Below are 18,260 nucleotides of genomic sequence, written 5' to 3'. Positions count from 1 at the left end.
AAACAAAAACAGATTAGCAACTCTCTTATGATGTATGACCCTACAGAAGTGCACTTACACACTTAATTACTTCAATGCGAAAGATGTTAATTATTTTCAAAGTCTACGCACACAGCCCTGAGACTTTCAGGAACTGCTCCACTTGAACGTTAGGACATTTATTTACTAAGCGGACCTCTAAGGACCCTTCCATCTCAGCTCAAATGTCCCCCAGGGTGGGTGAGTCCACCTTGTTGCTCTATCACAACATCTTGTTTTTTTGTTTCCTTTGGATCATAAATCTGAAACGTTTCTGGTCATTTGCCATTTCTGCTCCTTTATTCCCTGGCAGAGTACAGGCCCTCGGAGAATAAGACCTTGTCTGCTTCGTGCGCCCCCACCTCCGTCACCTAGCAGACAGCGCCTAGCGCACAGCGGGCTCACCCTCGTGCACCCCCACCTTCTCCACCTAGCAGACAGCGCCTAGGGCACAGTGGGCTCACTGAGTATTGTTTAAATGCACCCAAGTCACTTGGCATCCAATCCTTTCCCCCATTGGCATCCCACCATTGTCATTAATTTCACCCGCGCTCCCATCTCTACAATTTGAACTATCCCCCAATGCATTAATTAACGTGAAAACCAAAGAAAAGAGGAATTCAAAGCAATAGAGGATAATCAGCAATTCTCTAGGCAGACGGCAGCTGCGTCTGTGTCAGGAGTTGAGCCTCGCTGAGGCAGAGCCTGGGACCACACTGAGCTTTACAATTCTCCGTGGCCTCTTCTCAATTCAGTCCCAACATACACACACACCCCACCCCTCCCCTCACCCCCCGCATAGATTCTATACCGAATCTCTGCTCCGCAGGTGAGGAACGTGAGGCAAACCAAGCACACTGGCCTCAGGCCGCTCAGCTGAAAGGGGGCGACAGCCAGAGCTGCGCAGCCAGCAGAGAGAGCGGGGCAAACTCAAGGGCAAGTCAGGTGGCATCAGCCAGAATGGGCTCCGGGTGTGGGTCCCAAGATTCTCTCTACGGAGAATCTTGATATGGTGGTTTATGAGGATCATGCCTACTGACATTTATTATACTGGAAATTAAAAAATAAATTCTTAAATTACTTTAAATAAACTATTCATTTAAAATTACCAATGAAAACATGTCAACAGGTGTTTTTGTTTGTTTTTGGTCTGTGAACAAAATACTCTTCAAAACAAAAAAGAGATTTGGTGAGAAAATGCTTTCACATTTCCGCAAATCCTTTTAACGTCTGGCTGCATGGAGGGCGCCTGGGTGCTCACCCCACCCTCTGCGGTCCGTCTGTGGCAACAGGTCCTTTGGGCTGAAGCAGATTAAGAGAATCTACCTCACGGCTGGAAAGGGGAGGGATATTTGAATGGCGGTTTCAAATAGTTACAGATAATCATCTTTGGCACCACAGCCAAACCCGACAGTGAAGTTTCTTAAATGGGCATTGCAGGTGGTGCAGCCACTTTGGAAAAACAGTCTGGCAGTTCCTCAAGAAGGTAAACACCGAGTCACCGTGTGGCCCGTCAAGTCCACTCCAGGACTGTACCTAAGAGAACTGAGAACGTATTTCCAAATAAGACAGATACCTAGACTGTGAATAATATCCCGTTGTACTTGGAATGCAACACTACTCACACATAAAAATGAAGTACCAATGATCATGCTACAACGTGGATAAACCTTGAAAACGCTGCCTTCGAACTGAAAGACAAGCCAGACACAGAAGAATTTATGTTGTATGATTCCATTCACATGAAACGTCCGGCACAGCGAATCCAGAGACAGAAAGTTGACTAGTGGTTGCCAGGGGCTGATGGCCAGGGATTGAGAGAGGTGACCACTAAAGTGTTCCTTAGCCTGGGGCAGCGTGGTGGAGGGGGGGAATCAGACCCACAGAAATTTGCCAACAGTTTTAGGAGAATCACAATCATCCCCTTCCGATTCAATCATGGTCACAGATGACAGATTAAAAAATATATATATACCCTGTAATTTAAAAATAATATACAAGACGCACCGGAGGACTCAAAGAATGGTTGTAGGGAAGGTCACAGAGTAGAGAGCATCTGGGTCAAGACATGCAAAATTAGTGAGAAGGAAGAAAAGTCATCCCAATCAAAAAGATGCATGACTCACTCGTTTGTTCAACCTGTATCTTAATGCCCATGACGTGCCCGGCAATATTTTCAGGGGTGTGATTCCACGAGCAACACAGACAAGGGCCCTGTTCTCAAGAAAATTACCTTCTAGAAGAAAGAGAGAGGGAAGACGGATAAGTAAATGAACAAGAAGTGTTCAGTGATCCCTACTACAAAGAAAATAAAGTGAATCCATGGGCAAGGATCCTTAACTTACATGGTGTCACCTGATGTGGCCTGAGACAGTAATAGTCTGGCCTAAAGTGACACACACACACAAAAACAAAACAAAACAAAACAACCCAACCAAAAAACAAAAGCAACTCACGATGCACTGATCCTGGAATGGAGTCTGGAGTTTTATCTGAGTGCAACAGAAACCCAAAGAATTATACCCAGGGGACGGCTGTGATTTATTTTTCCCCTCACCCCAACCCAGATTATCAACTCTACTACTGCTGGGTAGAGAAACTGACTGTCAGACAAGAAAGGAAGCAGACACCTGCTGGTGAGCTACTGCAGAAGTCCAGACAAGAGACAAAGGTAGCCTGACCTAGGTTGGCACCAGTGACCGTCACGAGCAAGGAACAGAATCAGGATACACTGTGGAGGCAGAGGCAGTATTTCAGATGTGGGGAGTGGGGAGGGGGGGGAGAAGTATTTGTGCTTTGACTACCTGGTGAAGAGTAATGCACTTCCTGAGCCCGGGAAGACTGGAGAGGAAGTGTCGGTGGCGGAGAATCAGGAGTTCTGTTTCGGCCAAGGATGAGAAGCCTACGACACATTCAAGATGTCAAGTAGGCAGGTGGATAGAAGAATTGGGGGTTTCTGGATAGGTCTAGGCTAAAGTCATAAATTGGGGTGTCAAGAGCATACACTGGTATTTAAACAGTGGATCGGAGAGAGAAAGGCAGGGATCTGAGTCCAAGATCACTACAGCACTCAGTGGTCCACCAGACGGAGAAGGAACAACACGTGACCACGAGAAGGTCTCTGTGAGGTCCCAGGAAACACAAGTCCCTGAAGCACTCAGTTCATGCGTGTCACCAACACATAATACAACAGGCTCACAACACTCAGTCTGTTTGCCTAAGGTAAGAGATGGGGTACAGGTCTCCACATTCGCTTTAGGCAGCCCTCCCACTAATCCCATTTAACCAGGGTGACCACACAGTTCATTTTCTATTGGTTCACAGATTTACGAACTTGACTCTCCGGAGTCAAACAGGGAGCTTTAATTAGTAACTACATCAGAGAAATGCCATAGATCGGATTGTCCCTGATACACTCTGAGGTATGCGCACCCCTTCTAGAACCCCAAACGCTCAAACCGGACTTCTACTAAACAAACTTTCAATTGCTTTGGCTGCATTGCTCACCGAAGCATCCTGCCTTTTCTCCCAGAAGTTCTCGCGTGGGAAGAAAAACTAACGGGATGCGGTGGTAGAAAGAAAATTCCATCCAACCGAGTTACGCACGGAAGGGTACCTCGTGGGTCCTGCTGAGTCTCCCGGGTGGACCGCCGAACCCTCAAAGTAAACGCAGGCCAGGAACGCAAGCTTCGGCCTCGCAGTTCGGGTACTCACCACCTCCGCCTCTCTGAGCCTCAGTTTCCCCCGCTGCAAAGTGGAGACAGCACCGCCCCCCCAGGGCTACCAGGAGATGAAGCAAGAAATGCACGCTCCCTCTAAGCCCTGGTGCCCGTCAGTAGAAGGCACGCCGAGGGCAGTATGGGTAACCACCATACCAGTGTAAGGGCGCACACACCTGGGTTCGAGTCCCCCCTGTACCCCAGCGCCGTGTCGCCCGGAGACCAACGAAACCGGCAGGTCCCTTCGTCCGTCCTCAGTCCCAGCGCGAGAGACCCTCGGACACACAGGCAGCGCGGCTGCAGAGACGGTTCCCCCCAACCCCGGGGGAAACCAGGCGGCCGGGAGAGCAAAGGTGGGAGGTCGGCGGGCAGCCACTGACCTGCTTGAAGGTGCTGCTGAGGAAGTAGACGAGCGAGAGCCCGAAGACCAGGGCGAGCACCCACCTCTTCCGGAGGAGCCGGCGCCACACCATAGCCGCCAGGTTCACCATGCCGGCGCGGACGCGGGGCGCGGCGGCCGGGGCGCACAGCGGGGCAGGCCCGGAGCCCGGGCGGCATGGCCCCTACGCAGCCGGCGGACCCATAGACCCCGGCGGGCGCCGGCCCTTCAGCATTTGGCGCAGCCAGCTCCCGGCAGCCACCCCGCGTCGCCCCACGTGACTCCTCTCCACGCCCCGCCTCCGCTCCGCTCGGTTGGGCAGCCGGCCTAGCTCGTGTCCTCGCTATTGGTCCCTGAGGAGTAACTGGCTCCTATTGGCTGAATCCCGAAAAGAGGGCGGGCAATCGCCTGCGCACAGCATGAGTAGCCGCGCCGCGGTCTTAGCGCCGGGCTAAGGCCACCTGAGAGAGACCCAACAAGGGGCCGGAAGCACTCGGAAGTCACGTGCCCCCCGGGCGGCGCGCGTGATTGGCTTGGAAGGATGTGAATGATGCCGCTGTGATTGCAGAATTGTCTGGGCAGGTAAAAAGAGAACGCGGTTTTTTTTCTCTGGGGATGGTTCGTGTAGCCTCCTGCCCTTGTAGTCCTAGGGCGTTTTGTGCTGAACGTTGGTCGCAGAAATGAGAGACGCTCGCGGCTTTTTTCCCCAAAGTGCACCTGCCTGCTTCCAGTGCATGTAACGCAGGAGATGCTCTCGCGTGCATTTCGGTGCACGTAGCGGCCCGGGGGCGCAAATGAAAACAAAGCATGTATTGAAAAGTCTCAGGGTAATTCTTCACAGGGATGTAGAACAATGAATGGAAGAGAGGGCTAAGAGACGTTTTGTTCAATCATTCAGATGCATCCCACGTGCAGAATTTTGTTCTGGAATTCAATAGAGGAATAATTACGCAGGGCCTGCTTCCAACACAGAATCTGAAGCCCCTCAAAAAACGAGCACCTCAAAGTAGAATCTTGCGCATGGGATTTTGGAGACTGTGTTAAATTAGTGGATGGAAACTTTGGGAGCTGTATTTTCCCCCCAAGGATTTGCAGGTGATGGGGAGGATTATTGGGAGAGGGCATTGAGGAGACATTGCAAGTTCTTGCAAAGTATTTACATAATGAGCTTTTTTTCATACGTCTGGATGGTGATACTGATCCACTTCTTAGGTGATTTTTTTGAAAGAGAGGTTTAGCCACTTAATTCTCTCTCTAATCAGCGGCCCTGTTAACACCAATGCTGCCCCTTGAAGAAGGTGGTCAAGATTAGGAAATCATGCAAAACCAACTCTGATGTGTGTGTATATATATACACATATATATTTAAGCCTAAACCTATTCATGGAAAATCTTTGGCTTTTATTTCTCTAGAGAGGGAAAAGGGGGTGTACAAAAAAGTGAGACCCACAGATAAATGTTGAATAAATATTTGAATATTTATTTGTTGAATGCAACTCTGTGCTAGGCAGTGTTCTGGATGCTGAGGTACAGGGGTGAATGAGACATAGGGTGCCTGCTTTTGTGGAATTCACACTCTAACGGAGGACAGATGATAAATAGGCAAACATGTAAGTAAATGGTAAGTTCTATGAAGAAGATGAAACAGGGCCGCATATAGTGGGTCAGGAGGGTGAGGGGAGAAGATCACATTTGACCTGAGGAACTAGACAGAAGGAAAAGCGTTGGAGGATGAGAACAGCAAAAACAAAGGCCCTGAGGCAGGGACAAGCCAGCAAATCTGAGAACAGCTCATGGCGGGTAAAGGAAGCGTAGAGGGAAATGAGATTGGAAACAGGTGAGGCGGCATCAGGCCGGACCTGTAGGCCATAAAGAGAGTTTGGATTTTGTTCTGGTTGCAGTGGGAAGCCATTGGAGGGCCTAAAACATATTTTCTTTGTCCCCCAATCAGGACTCCTAGTTTGACACTGGGGCAAAATACATTGAGATAACGTCCCCAGGAGTCCTAAAGAGCCATCAGTGAGAGGCTAACCGAGATATGCTAAGAGCTAAGATATTCTCAGGTCCAAGCCATTGGAGGACTAGTCCCTGAACTGTTCTGTTCCATCCAAGGTTTGGACCCTGGTGAGCTCTGGTGACCTGTGCGTCCTCTGCGGAGGAAGAGGAGGGAGAGGCTTGCTTTCTCTGGCCTCTAGCGGTCACGTCCCAATCAGGAGCCCTGAAGGCTCACCTCAGGCGTCATCAACATGGAGTTCTGAAGTCCATGTGGCTCCTCGCCGTGAACCAGGTGACATGTCTCCGTGAGAATTCACATCCTTGTTACCACTTTATTAAACTGGGGGGAGTAGAAGGAAGCTTTGGGTTTCAGCGACTTCACACCGCACTCCCTCCCCCATCCCCCATTTAACAGGTGGAGAATCCGAGTCCACAGAAAGGTTACTCATTGCCCCCATGGTCACACAGCAAGTTAGTGGCAGCATCAGTCCAGAAGCCATGTCTTTTTTTTTTTTAACTTTATTCTTGAGAGAGAGAGAGAGAGAGAGAGAGAGACAGAGTGTGAGGGAGGGAGGGGCAGAGAGAGGGAGACACAGAATCTGAAACAGGCTCCAGGCTCTGAGCTGTCAGCACAGAGCCCAACGCGGGGCTTGGACTCACAAACCATGAGATCATGACCTGAGCCAAAGTCAGATGCTTAACCACCTGAGCCACCAGGCTCCCCAGAAGCCATGCCTTGTACTGCCAGTCCGCTGCCTACTTCCTGTCATCCAGCACCTCTTTGCTGCATGGTCCACTGCTTCCTCTCATGTGATGGCTCCCTCCACCCCTGGGTCTCAACATCCTCAACTGCAAAATGGGGTGATAACACGCTCCTCACTGGGATCAGATGTTAAATTGAAGGCTGAAAGGCCCAAGAGATGCAAACAGGGCTTGCAGAATGTCAGAGAGCTCTGGGGATGTGAGAGAGGAGTGGTACTTGTTTACAGTTGCCTTGGCAACCTGACCAGCAATGGGAATGTTGAGAGAGGCTGGCTCATGCCGTGTGTTGACTTTCAGGTCTTAAGGACAATGCAGAGACGCCACAGCAGCAACACGGATAACGGCCCACCTGAAAGGTAGGTAGACGTCTCCCGGCCTCGCTCCAAACGGAGGCTCTGGGCGCAGGTGATCAAGGGCAATTCCGGATATGGACTGAGCAACACCTGCTTCTCGGGTTACTTGTTAGGTGAGCAAAGGAGATCCGGTTGGAAACTGCTTTGCCCAGTGATGGCACCTCGTTCGCAATGCATCGCAGCTGCTGTTGGTTTGATGGTCATTCCCAAAGCCCGTGTGACTTGTTTCCCAGGCTTTAACTTCTAGAGGTGATCAAGTGAGAACGTGGGGAGGCTAATGCCACTGGGAGATTCCTGAGAGGGAGGGGCGTGCCTCAGTAGGCGGAGCCACACGGGGAAGCACCAGTCAGGAGGCAGAAAGAGCCAAAGAGTAATCATAGGCCACAGCTTTCATTGTGCAGGGGAGGGGGGGACAGTTTAGGATTGGCTAGCTTGAATACTGTCACCGGGCTCTGGACTGTAGGGGTGGTCTCTAATTTTCTGGTACCTGTGGCCCTGGGGGGTTTAGGGCTGGGGAAATATTGGCTGGGTGTGCCCGATGTACCCTAGGGAGTGGGTGGGGATGTAAACAGTTTTGGCTGTTACTTTGGCCCTCGGATTAACAGATGCCAAACAGAGGAGGAGAAAATCTAAGAAAACACATTTAAAAACACTCATGAGCTAAAATGACTATCTGCCGAGTCCAGGAGAATATGCACCATGGAGACCTGACCCCAGGTTGTGACGCCCTCCCCCGTGCTGGGCACATGCCTCGGAGGAACTCGGAAATGATCGTCTCCTCCTTCCCCTCCCGTTCCGGGTCCCCCGCAGCCCCAAGGTTGACTACAGCATCCCAAAGAGTATTTACCAGTGCGTAGAGCACTGGCCTTACGTCAGGTGACCCTCAGCCAAAACCCCAGCCAGGCCATCTTCCACCTCCGGTGCCTTTGGCAAGTGACTTTACCCCGAACCTCAGTTTCCCCATCCGCAAAATCTAGATAATAAAACTCAGGGTTGTTTGTGAATGAGTGACCGAGCATGAAGATGCATAAAAATGATATCCAGCGTATCATACGCGTGCCTCTTGGAGCTGTCCCAGCCTCTGAGGACAGAACTGCTGTCTGCCCTCAAGTGAACATGAGGGCTTTGGGGGCAGAGACCACAGCAGAAAAATAATGGCCACTGTGTATTGTGCGCTTACCCCATGCCACCCTCACATTAATGCCTGATGAGATCAGGATGATTTTATAGGAAACTGAGGCTCAGAGAGAGGAAGTAAATTACCGGAAGCTACACAGCCAGGAAGCAGCAGGCTGAGATTCAGGCCCCGGTCCATTGCCCCCCATAGTCTACGCTTTGAGTCAGCACATTCAACTGCCTCCTATGTGGTACCTCTACTTCTCCTGGGCTTCCACACATTCTGGCCCTTAAGAGGTTAAGTTGGAAGCACAGCCTCTGTCCTCCAAGGAATATTCTTTTCCCATTTAGGCTAAAATCTCGGCTGGATACCGGGTAGAGGCCTAGGGGATGGAGGCCAACTATAAAAAGCCCCTCAGTGGGTTGAGCCTTCCCTGATTGTCCTGGAGGCCCCCTGAGCCCAGTGAACTCAGGGCTGGTGAGCTCAAGGGGGCCAGGAAGGCTTTCTAGGGCCCGATGGGGGAGAGAGCTTGGCCCCTGTGTGGGTCAGTGTGGACACCTGCCAGGACTCCTGCTTTCTGAGCTTAGTTTCATGAAGTGCAGAAAAAGCTCATGGCCCCTTGAGGGTCATAGCCATGGTATCTGTTGTTGTTGTTATTAATATTGCTTTTATTGTTATTCTGGGCCCAGGGGAATGGGACCATACACCTCCTGGGTTTTTGGAGCCAGCAGGGATGGGCCATGTGATGGGTTTATGATAACTTTCCCCCCATGTCAAGTTTAGGAAGCCAGAGAAGGTAACCCTAAGATTTTTCCAGGCCAGCATTTCCCCTACTGCATTTCACAAGTGTCCTTAAAAGATATTGATAGGTCAAAGAATTCGATGGTCAAATAAGGTTGAGAAACATGACATTTCAACAAAATCAATTTTTTTAATGCAGTTAGTTGCAGGCCTTCTCAGAGCCTTTAGTATGTTCATTCAGTCATTATTTCAAATAGTATTTACTGAGCGTGCTCCGTGTGCCAGATGCATTGTGCTAAGTGGAGAGAGACAATAGGAACAAACAGTCATGATGTTTGACCTCTGGAGCAGGGCCCTGTCTACCGTGCTATTCCTGGTGCTGCGTGACCATTAGAATCACCTGGAGGGCTCTCCTGACCCAGCAATGTCAGGGCCCACCCCCAGAGGTTTTGATTCAGTTAGTCAACACTGGGTCTTAGGCGCCTGTATTTTTCAGATGCTCCCTTGTGCGATTCTAACCTGCAGCTAGGGTTGAGAGCCAGGTAGGCAGGGAAACGATATCTGGGGGGAATCCCATGCAGGGGGTTCGGGTGCCGTGAGAATCAGAAGCAAGGAGACTGTTACTGTCTAGGAGGCAGGGAGGGCTCCACCAAGCGAGGGAGATTTTAGTTCAGACCTGGTGGAGAGCACAGGTTACCTCGGTGGAATGGGCTGCAGTTGGGAAGACATCCTGGTGTCTACGCAAAGGCCCTGCAGTGGGAAAAAGGCACATGACGACTTTGGGATTTGGGGCCAGATAGTCCGGGGCATCCGGCAGTTTTGTCTCTCTGAGTGTGTTTCTTTATCCATAAAAGAGGAACGACATTAGTCCCTATTTATAGATAGTGTTTATCTGAGCCTTCCGGAAGGAGTTTAGAATGGGAAGCCCTTTTAGTGGGAAGTAATCATACGTGTGTTTTTTAAAATGCATCCTGGTCTCCCGAGCAGTAGATTATATAGTCTAGTGTGATGTGCCTGGGTGATAGCTCACACACATTTACTAAGTACCTACTGTATGCCCTGGGCTGTGGAGTCCAGAGGATGAATGGGACTCAGCTCTCACATTCACGAAGGTCAAGGTATATTTTAAGGACCATAAGGGTCTGGGAGGTGCATTGGGGGCCCTACTGCAGGGTGAGAGAAGGGAGGGGAGGGGAGGGAGGCTCTTTGCCCTTCCCCCGACACATGCACACGTAGCAAATCAGCTGCACTTGAATCTGTGGTATAGACTGAACGTCTATATCATGGTCCCATTTGAGAAGAAGACCAGCCCAAGACACGTGACATCCGGAACTCCAAGGCTTCATGTTCATGGAAAGTGTACCCAGTTGAGGGGCTCTCCATTCTTGTAGGGGAATTTCTTCTGGGCTCTCTGCTCCTCCAGTGATGGTGCTGAAAGAGCCCCAGAATCCTTTGCTGCATTCTAATACAGGAAGCTTTTTTTGGATGTAGAGAGGGCAGTTGGCCCTGGGGGTCTTTCCATAGGGATTACAGATAATCACCCAGGTGTTGAGCACCTACTATGTGCTGGGTCCATTGAAAAGGATGTTCTAAATTTGATCCCACAGGAGCTCTATGTATGAGTGGTGTTTACGCCATTTTTCAGGTGGGGAAACTGAGCGCGGGGTTAGTAAGACCTCTAGGAAGGGTGAGGGGCGCCTGGGTGGGGTCAGTTGGTTAAGCCTCTAACTTCAGCTCAGGTCATGATCTCACGGTTTGTGAGTTCAAGCCCCGTGTTGGGCTCTCTGCTCAGCACAGAGCCCGCTTAGTTACGATCTTCTATCTCCCCCTCCCTCGCTCACTCTCTCTCATAAATAAACAATTAAAAGAAAAAAAGATCTTTAGGGTGGATGGAGCTGGAGTTTGAACATGGGCTTCTCTGTTGAGTCTTCTTTACTTCTAACATGTCTGCTGCTCTCTAAATACCAGCCAGTGACCAAGAGGCTGGGCCCTCTTGGAAACTGGGAGTCATTGAAGATTATAGTACTCCTCAGGGCTGCCTGAGTTCCTGAGGTTACTCTGGATTCATAGATTCTGTGCTAGCTTTTCTTTAAAGTATAGCGGTTAGTAAAGCAGGCTCTGGAGTCAGTTGCATCTCTCTTGCTCTGTCCCTTACCAGCTATGTGACTCAGGACATGTTACTTTCTCTGTGCCTCAGTTTCTTGATCTATCAGATGGGGGTACTATTAGTACCTAATTCACAGGGTTGATCGGAGGGTTTCTTGATGTAATCCATGGGGAGCCCTTAGAAAAGCATCTGGCACACAGTACATTTTAAAAAGAAATTATGACCCTATTGCTATTACTATCTGCATGAGTTTTCTGGGGCTTCTGTGACAAGATACGACACGCTGGGTGCCCTGAACAGTACAGATGCACATGGGTGCCTCAGCCAGCTGAGCATCGGATTCGTGATTTCAGCTCAGGTCCTGATCTCACAGTTCTGTGAGTTCAAGCTCCAAGCTGGGGCTTGGGATTCTGTGTCTCCCTTCTTACTCCGCCCCTATCCCACTCATTCTCATTCTCTCTCTCTGAAAATAAATGAACTTTAAAAAATTGGCAATTTATCATCTCACAGTTTTGGAGGCTGGAAGTCCAAGATCAAGGTGTGGACGGGGTGGGTTTCTTCTGAAACTGTTTTTGGCTTGTGGAAGGCCTCCTCCTCTCTTTGTCCTCACAGGGTCTTCCCTGTGTGTCTGTGTCCTAATCTCCTCTTGTAAAGAGAGTCATGGGGAGCCTGGGTGGTTCTATCAGTTGGATGTCCGACCTCGGCTCAGATCATGATCTAATAGCTCATGAATTCAAGCCCTGCGTCGGGCTCTGTGCTGACAGCTCAGAGCCTGGAGCCTGTTTCAGATTCTGTGTCTCCCTCTCTCTGCCCCTCCCCTGCTCATGCTTTCTCTTTTTCCTTCAAAAGTAAATAAACATTAAAAAAGAATAATAAAGACACTAGTCATGTTGGATTAGGACCTACCCTGATGACATCATTTTAACTTAATCACCCCTGCAAGGACCTTGTCTTCAAATACAGCCACATTCTGAGATCCTGGGGGTTAGGGCTTGAACACAGGACACGATTCAGCCTGTCGCAGTATGGGTAGTATTATTTACCCCTCCCCCACCCCCACTGGCGCGCTTCGCTTTCTCTCTGCCTGATTTGGTGGGGCTTTCTCTTCCCTCCTGGCCTAGAAATCGCAGCCAAGCACTCAGCTCCGAGGCGAGCGTGGATGAAGGCGGCGTCTTTGAGAGTCTGAAGGCAGAGGCGGCCTCCCCACCTGCGCTCTTCTCCGGCCTCCCCGGCCTCCCGGCCGGCAGCCTCCCCACCGCCCCGTTCCCGTCCAGCCTGGTGCTGGGGGCTTCGGCCGGAGGCGGGGACGTGTTCATCCAGATGCCAGCGTCCAGGGAGGAGGGCGGGGGCCGGGGCGAGGGGGGCGCCTACCACCACCGCCAGCCCCTCCCCCACTTCCACCATGGCGCCCACCGCGGGAGCTCACTGCTGCAGCACGTGGGTGGGGACCACCGTGCTCACTCCGACGAGGGGGGCGACGAGCAGCCGGGGACGCCCGCCCCTGCCCTGTCCGAGCTGAAGGCCGTGGTCTGCTGGCTCCAGAAAGGCCTGCCGTTCATCCTGATCCTCCTGGCCAAAGTGTGCTTTCAGCACAAGCTCGGTGAGTACAGTGGGTCACAGGGTTGTCAACCAGGGGTTTCTCAATGGGAAGGGGGGTGTGGGGTGGGTCTTTCCCAGTGCCAGGGCAAGGCAGTAGAGGCCTCCATGGTGCATGGTGCTTAGGATTATGGGATTCTGAGTAAGACCTGGGTTTCCACCCTGGCTGACCAGCTGAGTGACCTGGGACAAGTCAGTCGCCTTCTCTGAGCCTGTTTCCTCCTCTGTGCTGGGGAGGTTGGCAGCAGAAACTTTGCCACTTGGTTGGTGTGAAGCAGTAAAAGGTAGTGACTGTTTAATGTTGCTCATGGTCCCTGGTAAGCCAGGGCCAGGCCTGGTGCGTCTAAGTGGGTGCTGTCAGACCGTCCTCTGTCCCGCAGGCATTGCCGTGTGCATCGGGATGGCCAGCACCTTTGCCTATGCCAACTCCACGCTGCGAGAACAGGTCTCCCTGAAGGTGAGTCACCTGTGGATTAGTCTCCGAGGCGGCTATAACGCACGACTGCAAAGCCAGTGGCTGAAACAATACAGATTTACTCCCTTGTAGTTCTGTGGGTTGGAGGTCTTAAGTGGGTCTCTCCAGGTAAGGACTGGTGTCAACAGAAGTGTTCCTTCCAGAGGGTTCAGAGGAGATCCCCTTGCCTTTCCCAGGAGCTGGGGTCGTGGCCCCTTTCCTTCTCCTTGGAGTCGGCCTCTGTGCCCACCTGCCCATAGTCCTTTCTCCCTGGGACTCTCCCTCCTGTCTCCTCTTCCACTTCTAGGGACTCTTGTGATCACATCGGCCTCAGCTGGAAAATCCTGGAGTCTCTCCCCATCTCAGCGTTAGCTGGTCAGCAGCCTAAAGTCCCCTTTGTCACGTGAGCTAACATATCCCCGGGTTACAGGGGTCAGGAGGGGGACACCTGTGGGAGGCTAGGCTATTCTTCTGCCTGCCACTCCTGGACAGATCGCCTGCATCTTTTCCCCACACCTCTCCAACAGCAGGGTCTCCCCCCACGTGCCTATGGCACCCTTATCTGGCTGGCTACTCTCGCGGTTAAGGCCATCCCACTGGGCTGTTGGCTGGCCATACGGCTTCATCACCGTCATCTGCGTGGCGCTGACCACGCCAAGCACAAAGCTGGGCGGACGGCACAGCTCACAGAGCAGATTTGTCCCAGCAGCCCTGGAGGGAGGCAGAATCATCCTTACCTGATCTTCCCCGTGAGGGAACAATGGCTCAGACACACTCCGTGCCTTGTGTAGGAGGCCTGAAGTGGTGGTGAACCCGGGCACGGGGCCCGCAGGCCGTGCTCGCCCCGGGTTGATACTCCAGCTCCTCCGGCCACCGGCACACAGGCCCGTGGACAGGTCACCTTGGTGATCTCAGTCGCAAGCGCCGCCCCAGAAGATGAACCGTTCACAGGAGATAGTGCTTAGGAGGCATTTAGCACAGGGCCTGGCGTATCAGAAACATAACTGAGCTCCTGGCAAGAAGGCCCGCGCCCTCTACTGTGTAGATGATCCGATAACAGCCACCGTCCTCGGACCCTTCTCTGGGATTTTCTCAGAAGCATCAGGGCCTCTAGGAGGCAGGAGGGCAGCTCGGTCTCTGTTTGACACATGAGTACCTGGAGGTCTGGGTTGGGCAGGAGCAGAGGTTCTCTGTGACCCTTGGTCCCCTCTTCTTCATGCAGACCCCTTTCTGCTGCTATTAGGACAGCAGACTGATTAACACCATAGCGGGATGCTTTTAGGGCTGGCTCTCTCTCAAATGCAATAATATCCAAGTGGCACCTTGGCTTCCATTTTAGGGGGCAAAAGAGTGCCTACGTCCGTCGATAGGCATTCCAAGTAGGGATCCTTGAACCCTCTGAAGACACAAGTGATGTTTTGCGCACCTGTACCTGTTTTCTGTGAAGGAGATTCTCCGTGACCCTTAGCAAGTTAAGACGTCATCAACTTTCTGCTAGACAGCTCTGTCCTTTGTCCTTCAGAGTTTGGCTTCTCAGGGCATTTTGCTAATTCTCTCTTTGTATTCCACCTCTGGTTTGGATTGTGGGGGGATTAAGCTGGAATCCATTATTTATTGGAGTAAGAAGGGCTGCTGAATAGGTTATTCACATTGATAAGAGCCGTGGGTTGGTTGGAGGTGGTTTCTAGGGTCATTAACCTTGACCACGCCTGGAATAATGGGTGGATGGAGATGCATTTATTTTGCCTACTATGGAAATGTGCTTTGTAACCGTGCGCGGAGCACTGATCTGTGTCTGGAGACAGTGGAGCATTTACCAAAACCGCAGGGAAGGTTACACTGGGAAAGTGATGACCTCATCTTATTCCAGCAACGCAGCCGCCCCGATCCAGGAAAAGATGAGCTTTTGAGAGTCAGCAGCACAGGGGTTCGCGTGCATGTCTCCCCAGAAAACAAGCCCCCTGCTCTGTGCCTTCTCCACAAATTCCCTGCCATCGCTCTCAGCCCGAGAAGCTGCCGGGAAACAGGAAACCGAGAAGGTTTTCCTTCTTGTCTTCCTGGGGACTAATCAGAAATGAGGCTAGAGAGGGGCGGCTGGGTGGCTCAGTCGGCTGAGTGTCCGACTTCGGGTCAGATCATGATCTCATGGTTCCTGAGTTCAAGCCCTCCATCAAGTCTGGAGCCTGCTTTAGATTCTGTGTCTCCCTCTCTCTCTGCCCTCCCCAACTCCTGCTCTGTCTCTCTCTCAAAATAAATAAACATGAAAACAAAAAAAGAAATGAAGCTGAAGAGAGAAATAGGGATGACTTGGGCAAAGACTTTGATGGCCTCAAGTACACGCTTGAATTTAACCCTAGAGCCGTGGCCCTACATTGAATGGTCAGGCGGGACAGTAGCCCAGAGGTCCACGCTAGAAAAAGTGGGAGCAGAACTTGCCAACCTGTAGATGTGAATCTACTGCTGAGTTGTAAAGTCTGAATGGTAGGGCCTGGCATTCATCGAGCCTGAAACAGGAACCCACAGTAGACTGAATGTTTACCTTTAAAACTTAATCTGTAGCAAAACTCCCATCCTCAAACAAGGGCATGGAGGCTTAGAACACGTGACTTTGAGCAAGAGCTCTTTGCCTTCTCTGTGCCTCAGTTCTTCACACGAAGTGTAAACTAACATTTACTGTGTACAGCACTGTTCTAAGGATTTCGTGCACATCGATTCTCACGAGTCCATTATGGAGACACAGTATATACCCGTTTTCCACATGAGGAGAGGGAAATCCAAGGTTTCAGTAACATGCCCAGCCCTCCGATTACAGACCAAGGGTTTGAACCCAGGCCATCTGGTTTCTGGAGCTGTACTGCTAACTGCAGTGCCTTCCTGCCTTTTCACATAACAGGTTTCTGTGTGTGGTGTGTGTGTGTGTGTCTGTGTGTCTGTGTGTGCATGCATGCATGAAGAGAGAGAGAGAGAAAGAATCTTAAGCAGGCTCCATGCCCAGCACAGAGTCCAATCCATGAGATCCATGATCCATGAGATCACGACCTGAGCTGAAATCAAGAGTCCAATGCTTAACTGACTGAGCCACCCAGGCGCCCCACACGTTTCCACATTTGTCACCTTCTCTGTGACCACCCCTTAGGTCCCCTCCCCTTCACCATCAACCCTGCTTTTCCCAAACCTTTGAGAAAGGGGAAAACTGGCACTTATCAGAGAGCATTCTGGAATGTTTTGCCATGTGCACCTTAGGCATTGCAGCATCCCTGCAAATCTCTTGCTTTGTCTCCAGGAGAAGAGATCGGTGCTGGTCATCTTGTGGGTCTTGGCCTTTCTGGCCGGAAACACCCTGTACGTGCTCTATACGTTCAGTTCCCAGCAGCTGTACAACAGGTGAGTGGGGGGGTGACCCCTAGTGGGAAAGTGGGGGGTACTTTGCTGGGCTTGGGACTCACAACTCCTTCCCTTGAGAACAGAGCATGGCGGTGTGTCGCGTGACCTTTAAATCCCAGCCTCTTGTATGCACGCACGCTAGAGCAGGGCTCTCTAGTAGAGATATGCTATAAGCCATGTGTGTGATTTTGCGTCTTTGGTAACCACGTTGTGAGGGGGGAGCAGTTAGCCAGAGAAGGCCTGTAGGTCCAGCAAAGCTTTCAAATCATTGACATCTGTTTTAAGAATGGGCTTCGAGGAACATGCACGCAGTTTCCCCACTCTCTGGGCCACCCCATAAAAGCCATTTGGAGAGTTAGTTGTGAGGCATCAGCACACATCACACACAACACATTATTGTCTGGGCCCAGAACATCAAGTGGAGGGTGGAGGAGGTGGAGTTTCCCAGAATCTTGGATGAATTTCCAGCTCATGCCATTCTCTGGGCATGATCACACTCACAGGCTCAGACCTCCGTGCCCCCGTCAAACCAGAGCTGAGTCAAACTGGCAGCGCAGAAAGGCGGGGAGAGCGGCTTGGAAGAACAGCAGCGAAGCTGAGCCCCCTTGTGTAATGATGTCAGTGTCTAGAGTGTGTTGTGATACACACAGCCGTCGCCTTATTTTACCCTCTCAGTGACCCGGCAGGGTACCGATGGCCCCATTTCACAGGTGAGGAAACTGAGGCTTAAGGAAGTTTTTCCTAAGGAGTCTTCGTCCTGCTAGGCAGCCCTTAACAGCAAGACTGAATCATCCTAGGATTTGAAATCTCATGACCGGCACCCTCCCACTTAACCGCCTTCGCACCTTTCGGCAAATAATGGAGCTTCCTTATGCCTCATCTGGTTTCCTCATTTGCAGAACCAGGACCAGGTTATTCTTGCCTTATCCAGCGGCAGACTAATTATTAGGAAGGCCAAATGCTAGATAGTGCATGAGAAGTACTGAAACACTGATGTATCATAATCTTTCTTGATTGATACTCTCTTATAATAAATTACTAGACCTTTCGGTGGTGGTGCCTAACGGGGAGTGAAACTACAGTAAAATACATCAGTCCATTAAAGTTCGTAGGGTACATTAGAAACAGGTGGACTTAGTGATCAGAATGCAGAAACACTTTGTCCCCATCCCTCCTCCAAAAGCCAAAACAGAAGAAACCCCTTAAGGTGATGAGCTGAAACCCAGACAGATGAATCTAAGACCAAGCAGTGTCTCGGAGATGAGTGCAAGGCAGATCTTAATGTATTGTCACCAAGAGAAGCAGAGTGTAGAAGTCCGCTAACCAGCCCGAGATCCCGGGGAGGGGGGGGTGGGGAGAGGGGACAGGAGCAGAGGAAAAGAGCACCTGACTGCCAGACTCTCCCTGGATTGTAACACAGAGGGCCACTCAAACCTGGAGATGAGGTGTCCTCTGGAGACAAGGCAGGAACATGAAAGGACACAGAGGTATCGGGTAAGATTGCCAAACTAGGTTGTTTTTATTTTTCTATTTTTTTAAATGTTTATTTATTTTTGAAAGAGAAAGAGCACGAGCAGGGGTGAGGGGGGCAAAGAGAGAGAGAGAGAGGGAGACACAGAAACCAAAGCAGGCCCC

At 51.1% G+C, this 18,260-nt stretch overlaps 2 protein-coding genes across 5 annotated transcripts in view; one reads left to right on the top strand and one right to left on the bottom strand.

Annotated features, from left to right (window-relative positions):
- Positions 1–4,403, bottom strand: part of C14H12orf49 (chromosome 14 C12orf49 homolog) — a 30,354-nt gene extending 25,951 nt beyond the window's left edge. The window contains exon 1 of one of the 4 annotated variants that reach the window (XM_029921660.1): positions 4,182–4,403. In XM_029921660.1, the coding sequence (XP_029777520.1) occupies positions 4,182–4,295 (114 nt within the window). In that variant the 5' untranslated portion in view covers positions 4,296–4,403. Of the gene's footprint in view, positions 1–4,117 lie in introns of all 4 variants that reach the window. The other 3 variants (XM_029921661.1, XM_029921658.1, XM_029921659.1) reach the window with 3 other exon arrangements.
- Positions 4,404–4,637: 234 nt separating this feature from the next.
- RNFT2 (ring finger protein, transmembrane 2) overlaps positions 4,638–18,260 on the top strand; it is a 62,526-nt gene continuing 48,903 nt past the window's right edge. Inside the window, exons 1-6 of the mRNA XM_029922823.1 lie at positions 4,638–4,698; positions 6,229–6,403; positions 7,171–7,229; positions 12,313–12,791; positions 13,168–13,244; positions 16,525–16,625. Coding sequence (XP_029778683.1) covers positions 6,380–6,403; positions 7,171–7,229; positions 12,313–12,791; positions 13,168–13,244; positions 16,525–16,625 — 740 coding nt within the window. The 5' untranslated portion in view covers positions 4,638–4,698; positions 6,229–6,379. The remainder of the gene's footprint in view (positions 4,699–6,228; positions 6,404–7,170; positions 7,230–12,312; positions 12,792–13,167; positions 13,245–16,524; positions 16,626–18,260) is intronic.

This window comes from Suricata suricatta, chromosome 14 (assembly GCF_006229205.1).
Source record: "Suricata suricatta isolate VVHF042 chromosome 14, meerkat_22Aug2017_6uvM2_HiC, whole genome shotgun sequence".
NCBI lineage: Eukaryota > Metazoa > Chordata > Mammalia > Carnivora > Herpestidae > Suricata > Suricata suricatta.
Note: the sequence above shows the minus strand (reverse complement) of the source record. Positions and strands in the feature narration are given on the sequence as shown.